Raw genomic sequence first — 19,080 nt, 5'->3', positions numbered from 1 at the left:
TACATGACACTGCACTTCCTGATTTGATTTATTTTGTGAAACACAAAATACTATTAGCAAAATAATAACTGTGTTCTGTGTCCAAAACCTATGATTATTTCGAAACAATGAAATATTTATGGTGTTCTTTTGTCACATTTTGAGCTTGACAGCACCTTGTCTGAAGTCTAGGCTACATGACACTGCACACGTGAGACTTTGAATGAAATGTACACCTAAATTTCGCAACATAAAACGAAACAATCATTACCAGTTAGAGTTGACATGAGAATAAAAGGAGCTAACTGCGAGAAACCGGTTTCTTGGGGCAAGCTGCCATTTTTTTCCGTTTGGTCTGGGCTGTGGTGCCCAAACAAGTTTCTGTCAAGTACAAAAACTAAGATGATTCCTCTTGTGTTAAAACTTTGGACATCCCCTGCTGCCTCTATCAGTGATGCTGACATCTGTGGTGATCAGAAAGAGGATACACAATACTTCAATATGGTTGTGACCTTTTACAATAAAAACCCTCCTCTGACCTTTGTGGAGAACTAAATAATAAGAGACAAAAAACACCTAAAATTCCTAAAAAAGTATTATACTTTACATATTCCTTTAAATTACTCAATTCAAAGGTAAATGTACTTTACATGGTGTTAATGTTATATTTGTGATTATATGATATTCATGACGATTATTTTGAATGTCATTCATTGACATTTTATTCTAATGTTTTATAAATGTAGTTGGTATGTTCATAAAAGTTTCATTTTCAATGGTTAATAAGACAAAATTTAAAGCTAAAAACAAAACAAATATCTTTTTTAAGTAGGTACTAAAGCATTTGTTTTGTTTTTAATTTGGGTTATCGCAAAGAAAATATAAAATTAGCGGGTTGGTGTCATATTGGTTACAGCTAGCAGTTCGTTTATATATATATATAACCTATTGAAGTCCATATTGTGTAGCTTTTCATTTGCGCTCAATGTCACGTTTACGTTGTGCTCTAGCGCTCGAGCTGTCGCAACAAAATGCAATGTGCCAGAGACCATCGATAAGTCACGACAACCACTAAAAACGATGTTGCCTGCCATGTAGATATACTTCACACGATGACAAACAGTGTTTTTTCACAGTGTTTAATATTCATCTTATCATACAATTAAAGGGTAAAATCATACCATTGAAATAGTTTGCGGCTTTGAACTAACAGTGAAGCTTTATATGACAACATGCACTTTTGAGAGGATCTCTAGGGACTGTCACGGGGACGGCCGATGGAGCTTGTGGTATGCTGTCACTCCACAAATGATACGCCTCCTTTCAAAACCATTGGCTAAAAGAAAAATCACTGGAGCAAATGCACTTTGCTCATAAAACACAGCATTGCCTCGTTTTTCGCGCCATAAGATGTTTTTTTTATTTCATATCCAGATAACAATAATTTCGTACTCCTTGAAATTATGTTTTGAGAGTTCAACAGCTCGTTCTTTATTAAGGATAGACTAGGTTGCGTCTTGTGAAACTTTAATTTGCCCAGGTTTTAATCATAGCATAGGCGTATGCGGTTTCTTTTAAATACCATCAAAACTGATACATTGTTACTTTACCTAATCTAAATATTACCATATTAACACATTGCTTCTTTGTATCCCGCCACTGCCACGGTCTTAAACTGCTAAGCGGGTAACCAGATATTCAAAAACAATACGTAATACCACAATGCACCGCTCCTTCGATTTACAGCATTACCTCATCCCATCAGCCACCGCGAAAAGAAGAATCTTCTGGGTGGTCGTCTAGGCAACGCGCCTTATCTGAAAACTGTGGAACGCCCAGTAAATCGCCTCCAGCCAATAAGGGACTGAATGCATGACATCATTGCTATTTTTAGTGGGGCAGCGGTAGCAGATAAGGTTTGCCTCCACGCTGGAGAGTCTCAGAGTATACGGAACGCGCCACAGTGAAACGTCTAGGCTTAACGCTTGGTTGAAATACAAAATACAAGTTTTCGACTCAGCGCTGTTTATCAATTGACATCTTTAAGCAGAACGACAACAGTGGTGAAGGAGCTTTTTATGTTCGCCGAGGCGAGTTTTGGACACTGGCGATAACTTAACGCAGTAAGTTTGTTACGGGACGGGGAGTTTACGAACGAACTCTAAACTCCGTGAATCTTCTCGCTTTTGTCTCAAACCCCGGCGGTACTTGCTAGACTTCTTCCGAAGAGAAAGCGCAACATTAAGATAAGCGGAGAGTGAGTTATCGCTTGAAACTCCGAAAGACTTTTCAACTAAAAGTTTCGTTTTCTCTTCTATGTCTACCAAGATGGAAACTACATTCTACGATGACACTCTAAACAGCGCGTTCTCCCAGCATGACAGCGCTACTTTTGGATACAACCACAAGGCACTGAAACACAGAATGACGCTGAATTTGACCGACCCAGCCGGCAACCTGAAGCCCCATCTGAGAGCGAAAGCCAGCGACATACTGACCTCGCCCGATGTGGGACTGCTCAAGCTGGCTTCTCCGGAATTGGAAAGGCTTATTATCCAGTCCAGTAACGGCCTGATAACCACAACGCCGACTCCGACTCAGTTTCTCTGTCCTAAGAATGTGACGGATGAGCAGGAGGGTTTCGCGGAAGGGTTTGTGAGGGCACTGGCCGAGCTGCATCACCAACACATGCCCAGCGTCACCTCCGCTCCCCAGACGACCATCAACAACACCATGGCGCCCGCCGCGTCTACGGCAGGTGGTGCGGTTTACAGCGCAGCAATGCGCTCGGATCCCCCTGTGTATGCTGACCTGAACACTTTCAACCCCGGTAACAGCAGTGCGCCCTCGGCGGCACCGAGTTTCAGCACCGCCAACCCTGCTATGAGCTACACGACAGCACCGCAACAGCACACCATGAGCACCCAACTGCTCGTCCAGCACCCTAGACTTCAGGCGCTGAAAGAGGAACCTCAGACGGTGCCGGAGATGCCCGGAGAGACCCCTCCTCTCTCTCCCATCAACATGGAGAGCCAGGAGCGGATTAAAGCCGAGAGAAAGCGCATGAGGAACCGGGTCGCCGCTTCCAAATGCCGGAAGAGGAAACTTGAGAGGATCTCCCGGCTGGAGGACAAAGTCAAGAACCTGAAGTCGCAGAACTCGGAGCTGGCATCTACTGCCAACATGCTGCGCGAACAAGTGGCACAGCTCAAGCAGAAAGTCATGAACCACGTCAACAGCGGCTGCCAACTTATGTTGACACAGCAGCTGCAGACTTTCTGAGAAGAACGAAAAGACTTTGGGTTTACTTGAATAGACGCAAAGGACAAACTTCTTGGGGTTCAAGCAAGCATGACAGCTGCCACTGGGACCGGGAATGTCCGGCCGAGAGCCTTGCGCTTTGGCGCGTAAAAGGATGTTCTGACTGGACTTTTGGGGAGTTTAAAACTTCACAAACTCGGTCTAATAGAGACAGAGGGCATGAGACTCACTCTGTTACATCTTTTTCTTTCTGATGAGAAAAGAGACTTATCACTAACTTCACTTTGACCAGATGGTGCATGGACCTATGCTCAACGGAGCTGTCAGTATTATGGAAGAATAGAGGGGACATGACTATAATACAATAATAAGGATATAAATGTCTGGCGCACCAAGCAGGAAGTCTGTCCTCTAAGCATTTGATAAAGCTGCCAGGCTTCTGAGTTGCATTGTACGTTTTGTGCTTAAACCGAATGACTTTTTCTCTGAGTTAGTCAAACTTCAGCTGTTTCCTTTTTTTTAAAAGTCCATTAATGAGGTTTCACTCATTGTTATTTGTAAATAAGATCAAACATGCAAGAGTACTTAAGTTTACCATTTGTAAGTACAATATAATTTTTTATTTTAGTTTTCTGAGAACATCAGAAACTATCAATATTTATGAACTGTAATAAAGTATGTGAAACGAAAACAATGTCGTTGTTGTCTTCATCGAAGAATGTGTGCCTGTGTGTTCATGACAAACATGTGCTGGCATGTTTAGGGAGATACCTGTTTTGCAAAGTAATGTCTACACATAGTCTTTGGACATTCTTGAATATTCAAGCTTAAGTAAAAAACAACTAAAGCATTTTTTATAATGGAACACAACATTCTCACAACAGAACATTATATATTTTCATTATAAAAACTAATCCTCAAGCTTCTTACAGATATCTAGAGTTAAAGTACAACGCCTTATATTGCCACCTTGTTAAAAATGCGGTAACTAGTAGTTACTAACTATTCCATTGTCTTAAAAGCATAAAACAATCAAATTGCCACGCAATTCAACAGTAAAGTGGTCTAAATAAAGTTCTTACATAGTGCATCATGCAATCATTATCATTCCAGCTAGGAGAAGGTCTTAAGATGTTTGACTGCCTACAGCTTAATTATGGCACATTTTAATAAAGAATAATTATTAGCTATATAATGCAAATATCTATTTACACCAGAAGAGGGCGCCATCGTCCCGTTAAAAGTGAGAAGTACTCGGCAGACCACTGTGTTTTTGTGGTCTCTTTTTTTGTCAGTTGTTTGGAGGGAGAAAAGGACACTTGCGGGCTTTCAGAGTGTTCACAATGCGAGAAATAGCGTCCATGGACGAATAATATGTATTGTTTCAATAAAGTAAAAATATACCAACGTTTGTATTTATGAAAATAGCCAAGCACCCAGTAGGCCTAAACATAGTTCAAAAGTATAACCTTAACCATTAATATATACATATCATTTTAAATGCACTAAATATAATATTAGGTCACCAACAGTTTAATTAAAAATCTAAATTAGGCTAGTTCAAAAAAAAATACAAGCCTATGATTTTTAAACGAGTGTCTTTATACACAAAAAAGCCAAATAAAAGTCTCACATCATATTATATTTAGGTCGCCAACACATACTTATCTGTCGGATCCTCTTGAGTCCACTGCCCAAACTTGGCAAAAGATGACATCATACCGGAACACCGGCATCTACCTATCCATATTAGGCAAGATAGCAGTCGGAAGATCTACGTCATTAAAACTAGTGGGCGTGTGTTACGGGAAGAGGAACTCCTCAGACTAATGTCCATAAATCTGTATGATTTTCAATGCGCTTTTATTTTTCAGAAAAGGGAGTTAATTATTAACCTAATAATGACATTATCAAATAGTTATTAGAAACGTAAAGTGAAAGAGTTTTTATTTTATTAGCCTACAAGATTTATGTTAATTTACTGTGAGCAGAAAAGTAAAATTTTATATACATCTATAAATCTATATATATATATATATATAAGTGAACAGTTTAAAATGTACAGTGTAACATGTGTTGTACATTACAATATGGTCATGTGAGCACAGTATCTTGCTAGATGAAACAGATAATCCCTGTCATGGTAACAGTAGCCATGTTGCAGATTAAGGCAGGTACTCCAAACATAAAAAATGTGCCGGTTAACATCGATAAAACTGTTAAAATGTATTATCAATCATGCTATAAATATGCAATACACATATTCATAGTCTTACCGTATATGTTTTAAATGCATTCCAAAGATTTCTAAATGTTAATGTTGATATTTACTATAATTCCCTTTAAATCTTGTTGCTAAGAAACAATTTGTTTATAGTGATGAAGGACAAAGAGAATGCAGGAGGTCTTTTCACACATTTCAGCTTTTCTTCCAGAACAGGCTATAGACAGACATACATAGGTTGACATGGGATCAACCAGCTTTACCAATCCCTATGCGATTGAAGTGATTCGGACAAAAGAAAATGAGCTGGTCCGTGGAATTTCCAATACAGAAGATTTACTGGACCTTCTCATCGCAAATGGAGTTCTTCAACCCGACAGCCGAGCCCTGATGTCCAGCATTACAGCACAAGAAGAGAAGAACACTAGAATGTTAAACATCTTAATCTCAAGAGGGGAGCGGGCCTGTCGAATCTTCTTCTATCCTTGTCTAAAACGAGTGGAACCTGTCCTGTATCAGCAAATGAGGACATACGTCGGTGGGGTTAATGAGGGCATTAAAGATGCACGGAGGCAGTTAATCGGATATCTGATAGAAAAAGATAAACAAAGTCATGTCAAACACTCAAAATCAAACAGGGAACCTCAACCCGAGAGAAGTCAACCGAAGACTGTAAGAGACGAGGCTTCTTCTTTTGAAAAAACAAAAGAAATCCCTAAACCTGAAAGGGATCAGAATGCCATCCTCAAAGCTGTTTCCAACGGTGATCTATATCTACTGCAGGATCTTATCAAAGGTATGGATATCAACAGTGCTCACCGGTACCCTGATACCCTTCTGCACCTCGCTGCTGAACATGGTAAGGAGGCTATCATATACTTTTTGTTAAGACAGGGGGCTGAAATGAATTTTAAAGACAGGGAGGGCGGTACTGCCTTGCACAGAGCCTCAGAGAGGGGCCACACTGCTGTTGCTCTCGCCCTTGCAAAAGCTGGGGCTGATATTCATGCTAAAGACCAAGCATCAAAGACTCCCTTGCATCTGGCTGCCCAAAATGGACATGAGAGTATTGTCAAAGCCCTGGTGCTAGAGGAGCAGAAACATTTTAAGAATCAGACGACAGTTTTACATATGGCTGCCATCCAGGATGATGCAACCTTGGCAGAAGTTCTTCTGAGAAATGGTGCTTTAGTAGATACCAGAGATGGACACAGAAAAACTGCTCTCTATCACGCTGTACACCATGGAAATGAAAAAACCGCTGCTGTTCTGTTGAAGGCTGGAGCTCAGGTGGAATCTGTGATTGTGGATGCTGCGTTTAAATTGAACAAAAAGCCTTTGTTGTCTTTGTTTTTCCAGTATGGGCAGGAGTCTATGTCCCCACATGAAATAAACTCTGCTCTTTTCAAAGCGGTGGAGATGAACTTGGATGAGGTTGTGGCTGCACTCCTTGACCACGGTGCGGATGTTAATTGTTGTAATGAGCTTGGATACACACCTATGCTGCTGGCCGCAGAGCTGGGAAACACAGAGGCGTTCAAAGTTCTGGTTACAAGAAAGGCCAGACTGGATGAGAGACTTCCAAACCAGATCTCCGGTCTTCACCTGGCCATCCAGAGTGGCAGTATGCAAGTGGCACAGGTAAAGAACTTGTAATCTCTAACAAACAAATGTTTTGTTTATCACTTCACACAGTTGACCGAGTGGATTGGGTAGTTCGAGCTGGCGTTATTCAGTGGAGGCAGGGACTGATTTTCATATTTATGAATGTGTGTATATAAAGCAAGAATTTTCTTTACAGCATACAGAAAAAAACATTTAAAATGGGGCTATAACATCAATTATTATTTATTGGTTCCAAAATAAACTTTTGTGTTTATATAATATATGTGTTATACATGTATATAACACATTTAATTTTAAATTGAATTATAATTTATATGATGTTTAAATATAAATATACATACACATAATTCTTAAATATATACGTATTTTCGATTTCTTTATCATGATTAATTGATTTGACACATTTAAATATCTTATTTGGATGAGCAAAGATAAATAAAAGGATGAAATTATCAACAAAGGGGATGTTAAAACAGGTCAATACCCAAGAAATAGGCAAAATAAGACTGTAAGAATGACCGTTTCCTGTGGCTCAATTTTGAATTTAAATTTTAAGTTATATTTGACCAAACTAAATCTAAATTGATCTGTTCCACTCCAGATACTGTTGGATAAGGGCATAGACCCCAACATCAATGGCCCTAAAGATCAGACACCTCTACATTTAAGTGCAATACATAACCAGCCAGCTTTTATGCCGCTTTTGTTGCGTATGGGGGCTGAAATTAACTCTATCACCCAGGAAGGACTCACTGCACTGCATCTTGCAAGCAAGAATTGTTACAGGGAAGCTGTCGCCCAGCTTCTGGAGCGCAAGGCGGACATTCACATCAAAGACAAACAGGGAAGAACAGCCCTGCACTGGGCGGCAACACAGGGCGAGGCTGGCATCATACAGCTGCTACTCAATGCAGGAGGTGATTCCAACGCCCCTGAGAAAGAGAAAAAGACGCCACTACACCTGGCTGCAATGGAGGGCCACACTAAGGCGGTTTCTGTACTGCTGTCTGGTAAAGCTAAAGTTGGAGCTAAGGACATGGATGGCTGTACACCTTTGCATTATGCTGCTGGAACAGGGAAGCATAAAACAGCAGCAGTTCTTCTTGCAACTAGTAAGAGAAAGAATGTGGATGATAAGAACGTGTGGAGGAGGACTCCTCTTCATTTAGCTGCAGAACATGGACATGACCTGCTGGTGGAGCTACTCCTGGAGAATGGTGCGAAGATCAACACCCTGGATAACAATAAAGACATGCCGCTGCACTGTGCTTGCCGCGTCGGACATGTGGGAACCGTGCATAGACTGGTGAACTGGACACATGGAGAGCGAGCAAACTTACAGGCAACTAATAATGTGAATAAAACGCCCCTTCAGGTGGCAGAGTCTGATGATACACAGGCCCATCAGAACATTTGTACTCTGCTGAAGAAGAAAATGTTCCTTGTAAAATAGCTAATTCAATTCAATTTTATTTATTTAGTGCTTTCCACAATGTGCATTGTTCCAAAGCAGCTTTACAGGAGAAAATAAGAAAAAGAAAACACAGAAAAGGTAAAACACAGTACAGTGCATGGTGTTTGTAGAACAAGTAAGATCATTCAAATAAAGCAATCTTAATGGAATTTACCAAACTTTTAAACTAATCTGATATAGCAGTCTCCAGGTGAGCAAGCCAACATGGTCCTGTGCCGAGGAACACAAACTCCAATGAAAAAAATGGAGAAAAACCTCTGGAGAAACCTGTCTCAGCTGGGAGGCCCAGCAGGTCCCCTCTGTCGTGTCACAGCTGCACTCGAGGGACTTTAAATAAAAGTTACTGTGTAAATGTTTACAAGTAACAAGGAGAGCTTATTTTATTAGGATTTAGTAAATTTTATTTGTTGAAACGGTTTTAGGTCTCATTTTGAGACTGATATCAGACAAGAGAGAAATGTTATATGCAGACAAAACAGGAAAAAGGCAAAACACATTAGGTTAGCTCAATGGTGTAAGGTGTGAATGTTTATCACCCTGATGAAAAAAGAATCTACATCTTCAGATAAATGCAGATTTGTAATGTATTGGAATGCCTGACATTCAAAAAGTCTACTTGCACACATATTTTTTTTAAATTGATCAAAGCGTAGTCCTCCCTGCATACAGTGTGTCCCTGACATGTCAAATGACACTTGAAATGTAATTATATTGTCATTAAAGTCTGTATTGTATGTAGTTATGTTCACTTAAAGTGATACTTCACCCAAAAATGAAAATTCTGTCATCATTTACTGACCTTCCAGTTGTTCAAAATACATTTCTTTGTTCTGATATACACAGAGAAAGTTTCCCATTGTAGGAAAAATACTTTATGATTGTTTTAGTTCTGTTGAACACAAAAGAAGACATTTTGAATAATGTTGTACAGCAAACAGTTCTGGGGCACTTTTGACAACGATTGTTTTTTTCCTACTATGGTAGTCAATGGGTGTGGAGATCTGTTTGGTTATAAGCATTATTCTAAATATCTTTCTCTGTGTTCATCAGAACAAATACACTTATATATATTTGGGACAACTCGAAGGTGAGTAAATAATGACAGAATATTTGGTTGAAGTGTCACTTTTACATGTATTCTATTAAAAGCAATTTACAGTTTTGTCAATAGATGTCACTCAAACACAGCATATGGCAACATCGAAATGATACGTTTTAAAACAGGTGAGACTGTCGTTTACGAGCATTAATACGTTTAAAATGTTTAATAAACAAATACAAATTTTAAATAACTAAAAGAGTAAACATATAAATTACATATCAATTCTTTCAGCGCTTATTTGAGATAAAATGACGAATGTCAAAATACCGTGTCATGTGACCCTCGATCGAACTTCATATGACTCCCTGTTGCCGGAAATCCGTTTGGAATGGCGAGAAACGAAGAGAAGCAGCTTGGAAAATTGAATCGCTTGTGGCTACAGAAAGAGAAAGAAGGTAGGAAAAGGGTCTCAGATTATTTCAACCAAGTTAATTAACTCGAATGTTAATGTTTTAACTCGGCTTCTCATAAAGTGCTGTTTAAACGCCTTATTAGCAATGCTGTTTGCTCCCATGTGTTGGCCTGCGCATGTTCAATCATTTATTTTCTTCGTACTGCATGTATCTTTTTCTAGAAGGTCGTATTAAAGATGTCCAAGTGCCAAGGCCAAAACTTGTAAGGAGAAACGCAACACATAGCTCTTGTTCTTTTAACGATGCAATTACTACCAATCACCTTGCTAATCCATGCTTTCGTGTGCAGGCGACGTTAAATTCAGTGGAAGCCGTGAAGAAATGGATTCCGAGAATTACGAAGGAGATAGAATACTATCTGCAGGTGACGTTACTGATCAGGCACACACCTAACATAGTGAAGAAGGAAACGGGGCCACCTATTCACATATCTATTTTGGTCTGTCCAATCAGATTGCACCTTCTGTAGCTCATTCGCTTCAAACATTTCAGCATCTTTTCTTAAACAGGCCTTATGCATTTAAAAAACAGGGTAAAAAAGGGTGCAGAAAAAACAGATTCTGTTCAATACTATGAATGCAAACAACACACTGTCTCTAAATAAGATGAATATGAAAATATGTTACAACAGCATAAGGTTCCTAAACAGCTCAACATCCAAAAATCAATGCTGACCCAAAATGATAAAAAAAAAACTGTGGATAAACTTTATAAGATCTGTGCAGGTAAGACATATAACTGAAAGTTTCCTAGGTGGCTGCTAAAGCATTTAAAAGCTGTGAGGTCAAGGACTTACCATGCATGTTGCCCAAACTTTTACTTTAAACATTTTAATTTCATTTTTGTGCATGTGTGTTTTACTTAAAACATATGGGAATGTTGCACAATACATTATAGACTGTGTAGCACCATTTTTAGACTTTGTAAATTGGGTCATCTAAATAACAAAATTTTGAACCAAGGTGTATGCTGTGTTGTTTTTGTAATAAGCAGTGCAAAGTGAACAAAGAGTGTGTTAACACACTCATAGTTTTGGTAATGATCTTGCAACGGCTTACATTTCTCACACAATGCGGAAAGCTGAATTTACAGTCAGAATGATAGTCAACATTTCACATCTCTGCAGAAGGCACAGATTTCACCAGTTTTTCCAAATAATAAAAGTGTTTCCACTGTTGCATGTCTAACGAAGGTTTCACCTCAGTTGTTTGTTCTTTGGGACAAACTGACAAAAAAGTTAACATCTTGATGGTGTTAAACTGTCAACTATAACCCTATAATAGAGAGCTATGCAAAATTATGACTATATTGTGATTCGATATATAATGCATTTAAATATTAATATTTATATAAACTAAGATGCACATTGGGGGGGCACGGTGGCTTAGTGGTTAGCACCTCCAGGGTTGGGGGTTCGATTCCCGCTTCCGACTTGTGTGTGTGGAGTTTGCATGTTCTCCCCGTGCCTCGGGGGTTTCCTCCGGGTACTCCGGTTTCCTCCCCTGGTCCAAAGACATGCATGGTAGGTTGATTGGCATCTCTGGAAAAATTTTTCCGTAGGGTGTGAGTGCATGAGTGAATGAGTGAGTGTGTGTGCCCTGCGATGGGTTGGCACTCAATCCAGGGTGTATCCTGCCTTGATGCCCGATGACTCCTGAGATAGGCGCAGGCTCCCCGTGACCCGAGGTAGTTCGGATAAGCGGTAGAAAGATGGAATGGAATGGAAGATGCACATTGTAGGTTAAATTATTTATTACCAGCAGTTAACATGGAACCATATAGGTTGTTGCACAGAAATAAATCCTTTTAATTTTTTTAACCTTACATGTATTCAAATGTATATGAAAATAAATAAACAGATTTGATTACATTTAATTGCACATAAGTTGAAAAGCAAAAAAATATCCTGACATAGTTCAACAATTTGCTGCAACATGGTCTCATAGGAAATATGTACCGCTGTACTCATCACTGGACTTATTATATGCAGTTCAGTAGTTAAAATCAGCAAGTACCTGCCTCAGGTTGCTGTCCCATAAACAGTACAAACCTTAAATTAAGACAAAAACAACAGTACTAGAGCCCCCTCTTAGCTTCAGGGTGTTTTTAAATTATCAAAAGATCTTCAATTTAATTTAGTAATAAGGTATTAAGCTCGTTAGCATTATTTATATAAGGGCATTTAATCCATACACTCTTGTTAGACTTGGAAACCCTGCGTTGAACGATGTGGAAGTCAAAAACCCAGTAATGTAAAAAAGGCCTATTGGCTGACCTGCTCCGATTACATCATGCACAAATGCCAATGCGTGCATTCCTGGAGAGTGTTCGTCCACAATAGTCAGTTATTAAAACCTATTGTGCTCATACAGTGATATCGTACGGCTTTAGAAGACTTGAAATGCAGAGCGACCTGCTTGTAATACTTTTGTACTCATTTTAATCAGTGTTTGCAATAAAAACCATGTCTGACTTTGTTATGTGGTCGGGAAGTGGGTAGTTTTAGGGTAGGAGGGGGCTCAGGTGCTCTAAAATATATTTTGAAGTGCGAAAAAAATGTATTTATAAAAATTTTTCGAAGGCAAATGGTCACACTAGCCGGGTTTCCATTACAGATTTGCGCTAAAAACAATCAATATTTTCTAAATGTTGATTTAAAGAAGATTGCGAAATAACTGCGCTTCAATTTAACAAGTTATGCGATAAAGTGTATTTTCTTCCTGCGATAAGTCATTCTGGCCATACCTTTTCTTTGTACATTTAATGGCAGGTTGCAAACCAACTTCAGTGCATAGGCCATTGTTGCCCTCCTCCGTTGGCCTCCATGCATTGTCTTTGGTCGGTATTAAGCATCGTTTCATTTTGACAAATAAAAATGTCCATAACTTATGCCTGAAAAATAATCGGCGTGCACATATGGGAATGTTTAATGTGTTGATGTAATTTGACTTGCTGCACCCAACCTAATGTGGTTGCTATTGTGACGAAATCACCTCAGGGGTCATGGTCGAGGAGGAAATTCCAAAGGCTGATGTTTTTTTTGCATGGTTTTATTTTTAACGTATAACTAATATTTATATTGTTTTTACTCTTATTAATTAAATTGGCTATTCCTTATAACAAAAAATATATAACATCTTGCGACACCACCCTCGCGGCCTTGCGATTCCCTGGGGAGTCCTTACCCCTACTTTGGGAACCCCTGCTCTAGATGACCAATACGGTTCCTCTCTTTAGCTCCCCCAGTGGAATTTTGTGTCTCAAACTGTAGCAATATGTACCTAATGGTTCATATTTTTTGGTTTTGCAAAAAGTGTACAGAAGTACGTATTTCCCATGAGGCCAGGTTGATTTATTGTGTTCTAGATTTGTATTGAACTGTGCATCTCTATTTCACAGCAGTCTCAGTTGTCTCACTACCCAGAGAGAAAAATAGATGAGTTCCATCAACACATTGAGGGTCTGCAGAAGGAATACAAACGCTATTTGAACAAACTGCGCTTCCTGGACCCCACCTGCAAAACCACACCCTGGAAACCTCGATTATACACCAAAAGGAGACAGGAGCCACACAACAGTCTAAACACCAGTAAGTTTACTTAACGTAATCTTTGAGCACTTTTCCACCATCACGTCGAATCGTTCTCGTAGCTTTATTGTTCCACTTCGTGCCTATCCATGCCAGCCAGTAATGAAATGGTTTCATTTTCCAATGCAGGGCTGATAACAAAAATCTTTAGAATTTAAAGCTATAACATCTCTGCAAGCATTCTATTAGCACGATTCAGACAACCGTGCCGAAAATTCAGAGATGAGAAGAGTTTGTAATTGGTCCATGACGAACCAGGCTCACATGGAAACGTAACCAAAACCGTTTCAGACTGTGCTGAGAACAGTTCACAGCTATGGTGGAAACGCACTCTTTGTTTAAGAATGCAGCTATTAGCCCTTATCACACCACATATAAGAAGTCTTTTTTAAGTTACTGTAAGGAGGAAATGTGTGAACACAACCTTTTCAATCATGACAGCAATGGCATTTTCTGATATTGAAGTTGTAATATTACCAGTAAACTATTAAGTAAGAGTAATGGTATTAGCCTGTACTAGGTCTGTACACCTAACATACAGTACAAGCCTAATAGAGAGTTGTTGGATCAGCTGTGTAAATGTAATTGTTTACTGCAAGCATGAAAACATCAACAAATACGGACTGCGTATGTTCGGATACAAAGTGGTACCCTGTCATGTTTTCAAATGCAACACCTGTAAAAATAGCTTTCCTGTAGCTCATTGGTAAGAGCATTGCGTTAACAACGCAAGGTTGTGGGTTCGATCCCAGGGGATTGCAAATACCTATGTAAAATGTATAGGATAAAGCAATGTAAGTCGCTTTGGATAAAAGCATCTGCCAAATGCCTAAATGTAAATGTAAAATACAAAATGCCTTTGCTTGTTTGAAAAACATATTTGTGTTATTCTATGGCACAGTAATACAAAGGCTATTATTTTACTTATTTTTCTCTTTATGTGGTGGTAAGGCTTAAGAAAGGTTTTGAAATAAGTCAAGATCTAAGAGACGTTTGGTAGAACACGAAAATTCCAATTGGACTTTGGTCATATTCTGGTAATGTAAGCATCACGTGAAAGCATTAACCTGATCAATGCATTAACCTGATCACTACCAGAATAATATTTAGATCTTTAGAAAACTTTTCTTTTAGAAAACTTCATTTGGCCTGAAATTGTGTCCTGTTAGATGATTTGGAATATATCCATCTTAATGAACATTCATCTGTGTTTGTCAAAAAAAGATTATTATTGGTTTCATTACAAATAAACAATTGTGATAAGAATAACTGCATTTTACAATCTATCTTGTAATTGTATCTTGTAAGAGTGAGCAACTTCAATATTTCCAGAAGAAAGGAAGTGGTTGACTTATTTAAAATACTGTGATTACATGTGGATGTAGGAAAAATGTCAATAGCTGTTGATCATCTTTTAGAATAAAGCTTCAACCAAAATATAGCTTTAAAAATTACATCAATGATAATGTAAATGGCAATTATTTGGTCTTGTTTTCTTAGGCAAAAGAGCTTGCCACAATAGCCTAAGAAGCCTCAGCAGATCAGAAGATTTTAATGGAGACACCCACCCAGACGCCACTGAACAGCCAACATCTCATGCTACTGTACTACCCTCCTTATCAACTCCCATTACCACACAAGCTTCAGATCTTCCAGACCAGGACCTCCCACTGTGCTTTGATCAGACCCGGCTAGGGGTGGCGGTGGCTAGTTCACGGGTGGCTCTTGTAGGACAGAAACAAGACACTGGTAGACTGACACGTGTGCTGCTCTCCGGCCTGCCCAATCTTCACAGCCTCCCACTGGCACGGAAAACAGCTACAGAAAAACAACAGCCTTCCAATGCTGAAGTACCCTGCAATAAAAACATACTTTGCCTCAGCTGCTACTCGTCCTCCTCAGAAGAGGACGTCGACTGAGAAAATGCATTTTTATCAGTTTCTAACATGTGTAATATACAGTATATCATTTTTTTTTCTTGGCTTTCTTGATTTTTGTTATTTTGCTCCGTGGAATACAAAGAGCTTCTGTCAGTTGATATTCAATATGTAATTTAGAACTTCATATATGGTGCATGAAAGTGAAACTTGAAAGTAAAACATTTTCAAATGAAACCTGAATGATGTGAAGGTATGTTTGTTTGTTCAGTTTGTCTTAACCAAGTTTTAATCTGGTTTTAAATTGTTCTGAATAGGAAATTATGTTTATGATACTTCATTAAATAAATCAGTAAAGTACAAGCAGTTCACTGTTACATAAATAAATAAGGAGGGCATTTCTTTACTATTTATAAAAACATGCAAATGTAAAAACATTTTTTTATATTTTCTAGTTATATAGAAAACCCCAGGCCCATCGGGAGAGAGAGACGCGACAATGGTAGTTAAAAATTGTAGAGCATCACGTGATTCGTGGAGCCTTCAGATAATTCCAGGAAGTTATGTTTTTTCCTTTAATTATATTTGTATTTATTAAACATCTTATCTCTTCAAATGTGTTAAAAGTTTATCTCAATTGGATTTATCACAATTGGAAATTGTTTTGCTGTAGGTCCATGCATAGCTAACTTCTGGGAACTATAGAAAAAACTGTTCCATTGGAGTCTACGGACTTGACATGACTCTCTCTGTCAACGGCTCTAGAAAACCCGAAGCCGGTGGTTTACAGAACCTTTAAACCGATACTCTAATTTGAAGAACCTAGAATGCAAAAATGGGTTTTAATTGTTAAATGAATAGTTCACCTAAAAATTATCATGTCAAACCTATATGGCATTTTTTCTTCTGCAGATTTTTTTTTTTTAAAGAATGTTGGTAATTAGCGCCGATACCCTTTGACTTGCATAGTTCATTGTTGTTTGTTACAAGCATTCTTCAAAATATCTTCTTTTGTGTTTTTCAGAAGAAAGCATTACAAATGACCATAGGGTGAGTGAATGATGACAGAATTTTTATTTGTGGGTAAACAATTCCTTTTAAGAGACCTTAAAGACAACAAAATAAAAGAATAGAGTTCTTAACCGAAAGTGTTGCATAGAACTTAAAAAAAAAACTTTAGTTGGTATAAATGTTTCTAGAACATTTATACATAACAACATAAAAGACCAGAGTTTCAGGTTGACATATGTTCTTGAGTTGTATGTGGGATAATGTAATAATGCTCATACCACAATAACCCTGATTAAAATGACTGCAACATTTAAAAACCTTACGTTTTTGTAGAGATGCTGAGTCAGAGAGAGAGCGATAGATGTCTTTGTTCACAAAACGATTTTCCAACAGTTTGGTAAGAGATCTGGGGCTTTGTGCCGTACTGCAGCCCACGTTTCGACCCCAAAACCCCTCATGACTACATACCAGCAACAAGAATTGCTTACCAAGCAACACTTCGGGGAAACTGAGCAAGAGCTGACTGCTGTTACCAAGTGCCAGTGGTGGATGAGATGTGTCAGAGCATATGTCACTTCTTGCACCTTTGGCTACGTTTGCTCACAAGATAGACAGGGTTTCCCATACTTGTGAAGAGAGGCAACGAAACCTGTAATCTGATGCTATATTGATGTCAGTATGTCAGTGAAGCAAGTATTGCCCCTGCGGAATTTACAATAAAAACATTTTGGTTTTGTACTCATCAATGACAATGGAATGCCTTCTATGCTTTGTTTGCGGTACAAATCTTTAATGACATGACAATTACGCGAATGCACGCAATGCTAAGGCATTAGTGAGTCGGACATGTATGCGTTTAACGCAATGCACACTTCACATACAAACACCACCCCCGGCGGCAGTTTTGTTGGAGGATCCATGCCTTCAAACACTCCACACACACACCAGTCCCCCCGTCATCAAAATTTGTGGAGGGCCTATGTGGGCCGAAAAATCTATGTCCGAGTTTGCTTCGAAGTCCACCCATGTCAGGGATCTCTACTTCATCGCAGTCTATTCAAAAGTGTATGTGTCTATTGCAAGGTTTAAATTAAAGCCAAACAGTGGTTAAACACCTTATTAAACAAAGAGATATAACCGATTACAACTTATTTTTATTTACCTTTAAAATTTAGAAATGAAATTTAGTTATCTAGAGATGAGGTTGCACAAACGGTTCACCTCACCCTCCCTTTTGAAGCACCACTGTGGCTGACATAGGACTAAAATGTTGTCACACTTACGCTTCTTTTCCGAAGCAGTTAAAGTTTTTAGGATATGCATTCTGTAGCTTTAGGGTTGTAGAAACACGTGGTGAATTCCATGTAAGGTGATGGGTTATGTAAATAGAAATAGCTCATTCTAAGGTAATAAAAACAAACCGCTTCATTATGTAAGGTCTTCATACCTCTGAAAACATAGTTATGTATATTACATTGCATTTGCATAAGTAGATCCTCCAAAAAATGACACACTGGACCTTCAAGATTTTTTCAGAATATTCTGTGAAATGGGTTTACAATTTCTATATGCATATTTATGTACACTGTTGAACTTATCATCACTATAGCATGTCATGTAATGACTAAAAGGATCAGTTGTGGATACAGTGTAAAATCAAATATGCAGAATAGTAAATCAATTTTCTTTATATAATGTGCAAAAATAATTGTATCTGCATCTTTGTACCAGGTGGTTGAGGCTGAGAGCCCACCCTGGTCCCCCTGTGGAGCCGGGTCTTCCTGGGAGTTCCACATTAAGGCAGGCTGTGGCTACTCAAATATAGGCGATGAGAAAATACATAGTTAAAAGCTTTGAAGATTGAAAGCTTTTGAAGATTTGAAGATTGAAAGAGGAGATGCATGATCACGTGCATGTTCCTGTAGCTCAGTTGGTAAAACATTGTGGTAGTAGCACAACACTTCTTGGTTTGGTTCACTGAAAGCAAACATACCGATGAAGTACCTTGAATGCATACCACAGAGGCGCTCTGGAGTAAAATAAGCATCTACCAAATGCAAAAATGTAAAAGTTTGAACATATTATTGGAATTTTAATTCTTTATGCTCTGTCATTAATAGGTTGCAGGTTGGTGAGAACAAACAGTGGGTATATGAAAGCGAGGCCAAACCACTAACAAAAAAGACAGACTATTCCAGGAAAGCCTGGCGTCTGATGACATATGAGAGAATATGTTGTAGAGTGAGAGGGTTTAGGTAATGCCTTTTCCTCCCTCGCTTGGTTTTAACCGCATTGTTCACCTCACTTTCACAGTCCTTGTCATTCTTGTGCAGACCCTCAGAATGCAGAGTGCAAGATCGAAAGAACATGCACACACACGTACACATCGACAGATTGTTTCATGTGGCAGCTCCTGTTCTTGAGTGGTATGTGAAAAAGGGTTTACTGAAACTCATTTTCTGCTGCATCACTGTTTACAAACACTTGACTAAAACTCTTTCAATTAGGAGTAGATACATCTTTC

At 38.8% G+C, this 19,080-nt stretch overlaps 3 protein-coding genes and 1 long non-coding RNA gene across 7 annotated transcripts in view; 3 read left to right on the top strand and 1 right to left on the bottom strand.

The window, feature by feature from the left end:
* Positions 1–10,457, bottom strand: part of LOC130434110 (uncharacterized) — a 51,911-nt gene extending 41,454 nt beyond the window's left edge. The window contains exons 1-2 of the long non-coding RNA XR_008908644.1: positions 10,342–10,457; positions 9,934–10,042 (exon numbers count right to left, since the gene is read on the bottom strand). This is a non-coding gene — a long non-coding RNA (uncharacterized LOC130434110). The remainder of the gene's footprint in view (positions 1–9,933; positions 10,043–10,341) is intronic.
* On the top strand, positions 1,902–3,940 carry jun (Jun proto-oncogene, AP-1 transcription factor subunit). Its single transcript, XM_056764025.1, has one exon. The coding sequence runs from the start codon at positions 2,296–2,298 to the stop codon at positions 3,259–3,261; it is 966 nt and encodes a 321-aa protein (XP_056620003.1). The 5' UTR covers positions 1,902–2,295; the 3' UTR covers positions 3,262–3,940.
* On the top strand, positions 5,436–9,436 carry caiap (CARD- and ANK-containing Inflammasome Adaptor Protein). 3 transcript variants are annotated; one of them, XR_008908642.1, is made up of 3 exons: positions 5,442–7,105; positions 7,692–8,642; positions 8,745–9,436. XR_008908642.1 is itself a non-coding variant. In XM_056764024.1 (2 exons), exons 1-2 carry the CDS (start codon positions 5,708–5,710, stop codon positions 8,541–8,543), a joined length of 2,109 nt encoding a protein of 702 aa, XP_056620002.1. In that variant the 5' UTR covers positions 5,436–5,707; the 3' UTR covers positions 8,544–9,436. The 3 variants fall into 3 exon arrangements, 2 of the variants coding, with proteins under 2 accessions (XP_056620002.1, XP_056620001.1); XM_056764024.1 differs by having other exon boundaries at positions 5,436–7,105; positions 7,833–9,436; XM_056764023.1 differs by having other exon boundaries at positions 5,676–7,105; positions 7,692–9,436.
* On the top strand, positions 9,971–15,788 carry si:dkey-86e18.1 (uncharacterized protein LOC557342 homolog). 2 transcript variants are annotated; one of them, XM_056764028.1, is made up of 5 exons: positions 9,971–10,061; positions 10,241–10,281; positions 10,369–10,443; positions 13,482–13,668; positions 15,169–15,788. In XM_056764028.1, the coding sequence occupies exons 1-5, from the start codon at positions 9,995–9,997 to the stop codon at positions 15,585–15,587; spliced, it is 789 nt and encodes a 262-aa protein (XP_056620006.1). In that variant the 5' UTR covers positions 9,971–9,994; the 3' UTR covers positions 15,588–15,788. The 2 variants fall into 2 exon arrangements, with proteins under 2 accessions (XP_056620006.1, XP_056620004.1); XM_056764026.1 differs by having other exon boundaries at positions 13,479–13,668.
* Positions 15,789–19,080: the final 3,292 nt, after the last annotated feature.

Source organism: Triplophysa dalaica, chromosome 13 (genome assembly GCF_015846415.1).
Source record: "Triplophysa dalaica isolate WHDGS20190420 chromosome 13, ASM1584641v1, whole genome shotgun sequence".
NCBI lineage: Eukaryota > Metazoa > Chordata > Actinopteri > Cypriniformes > Nemacheilidae > Triplophysa > Triplophysa dalaica.
Note: the sequence above shows the minus strand (reverse complement) of the source record. Positions and strands in the feature narration are given on the sequence as shown.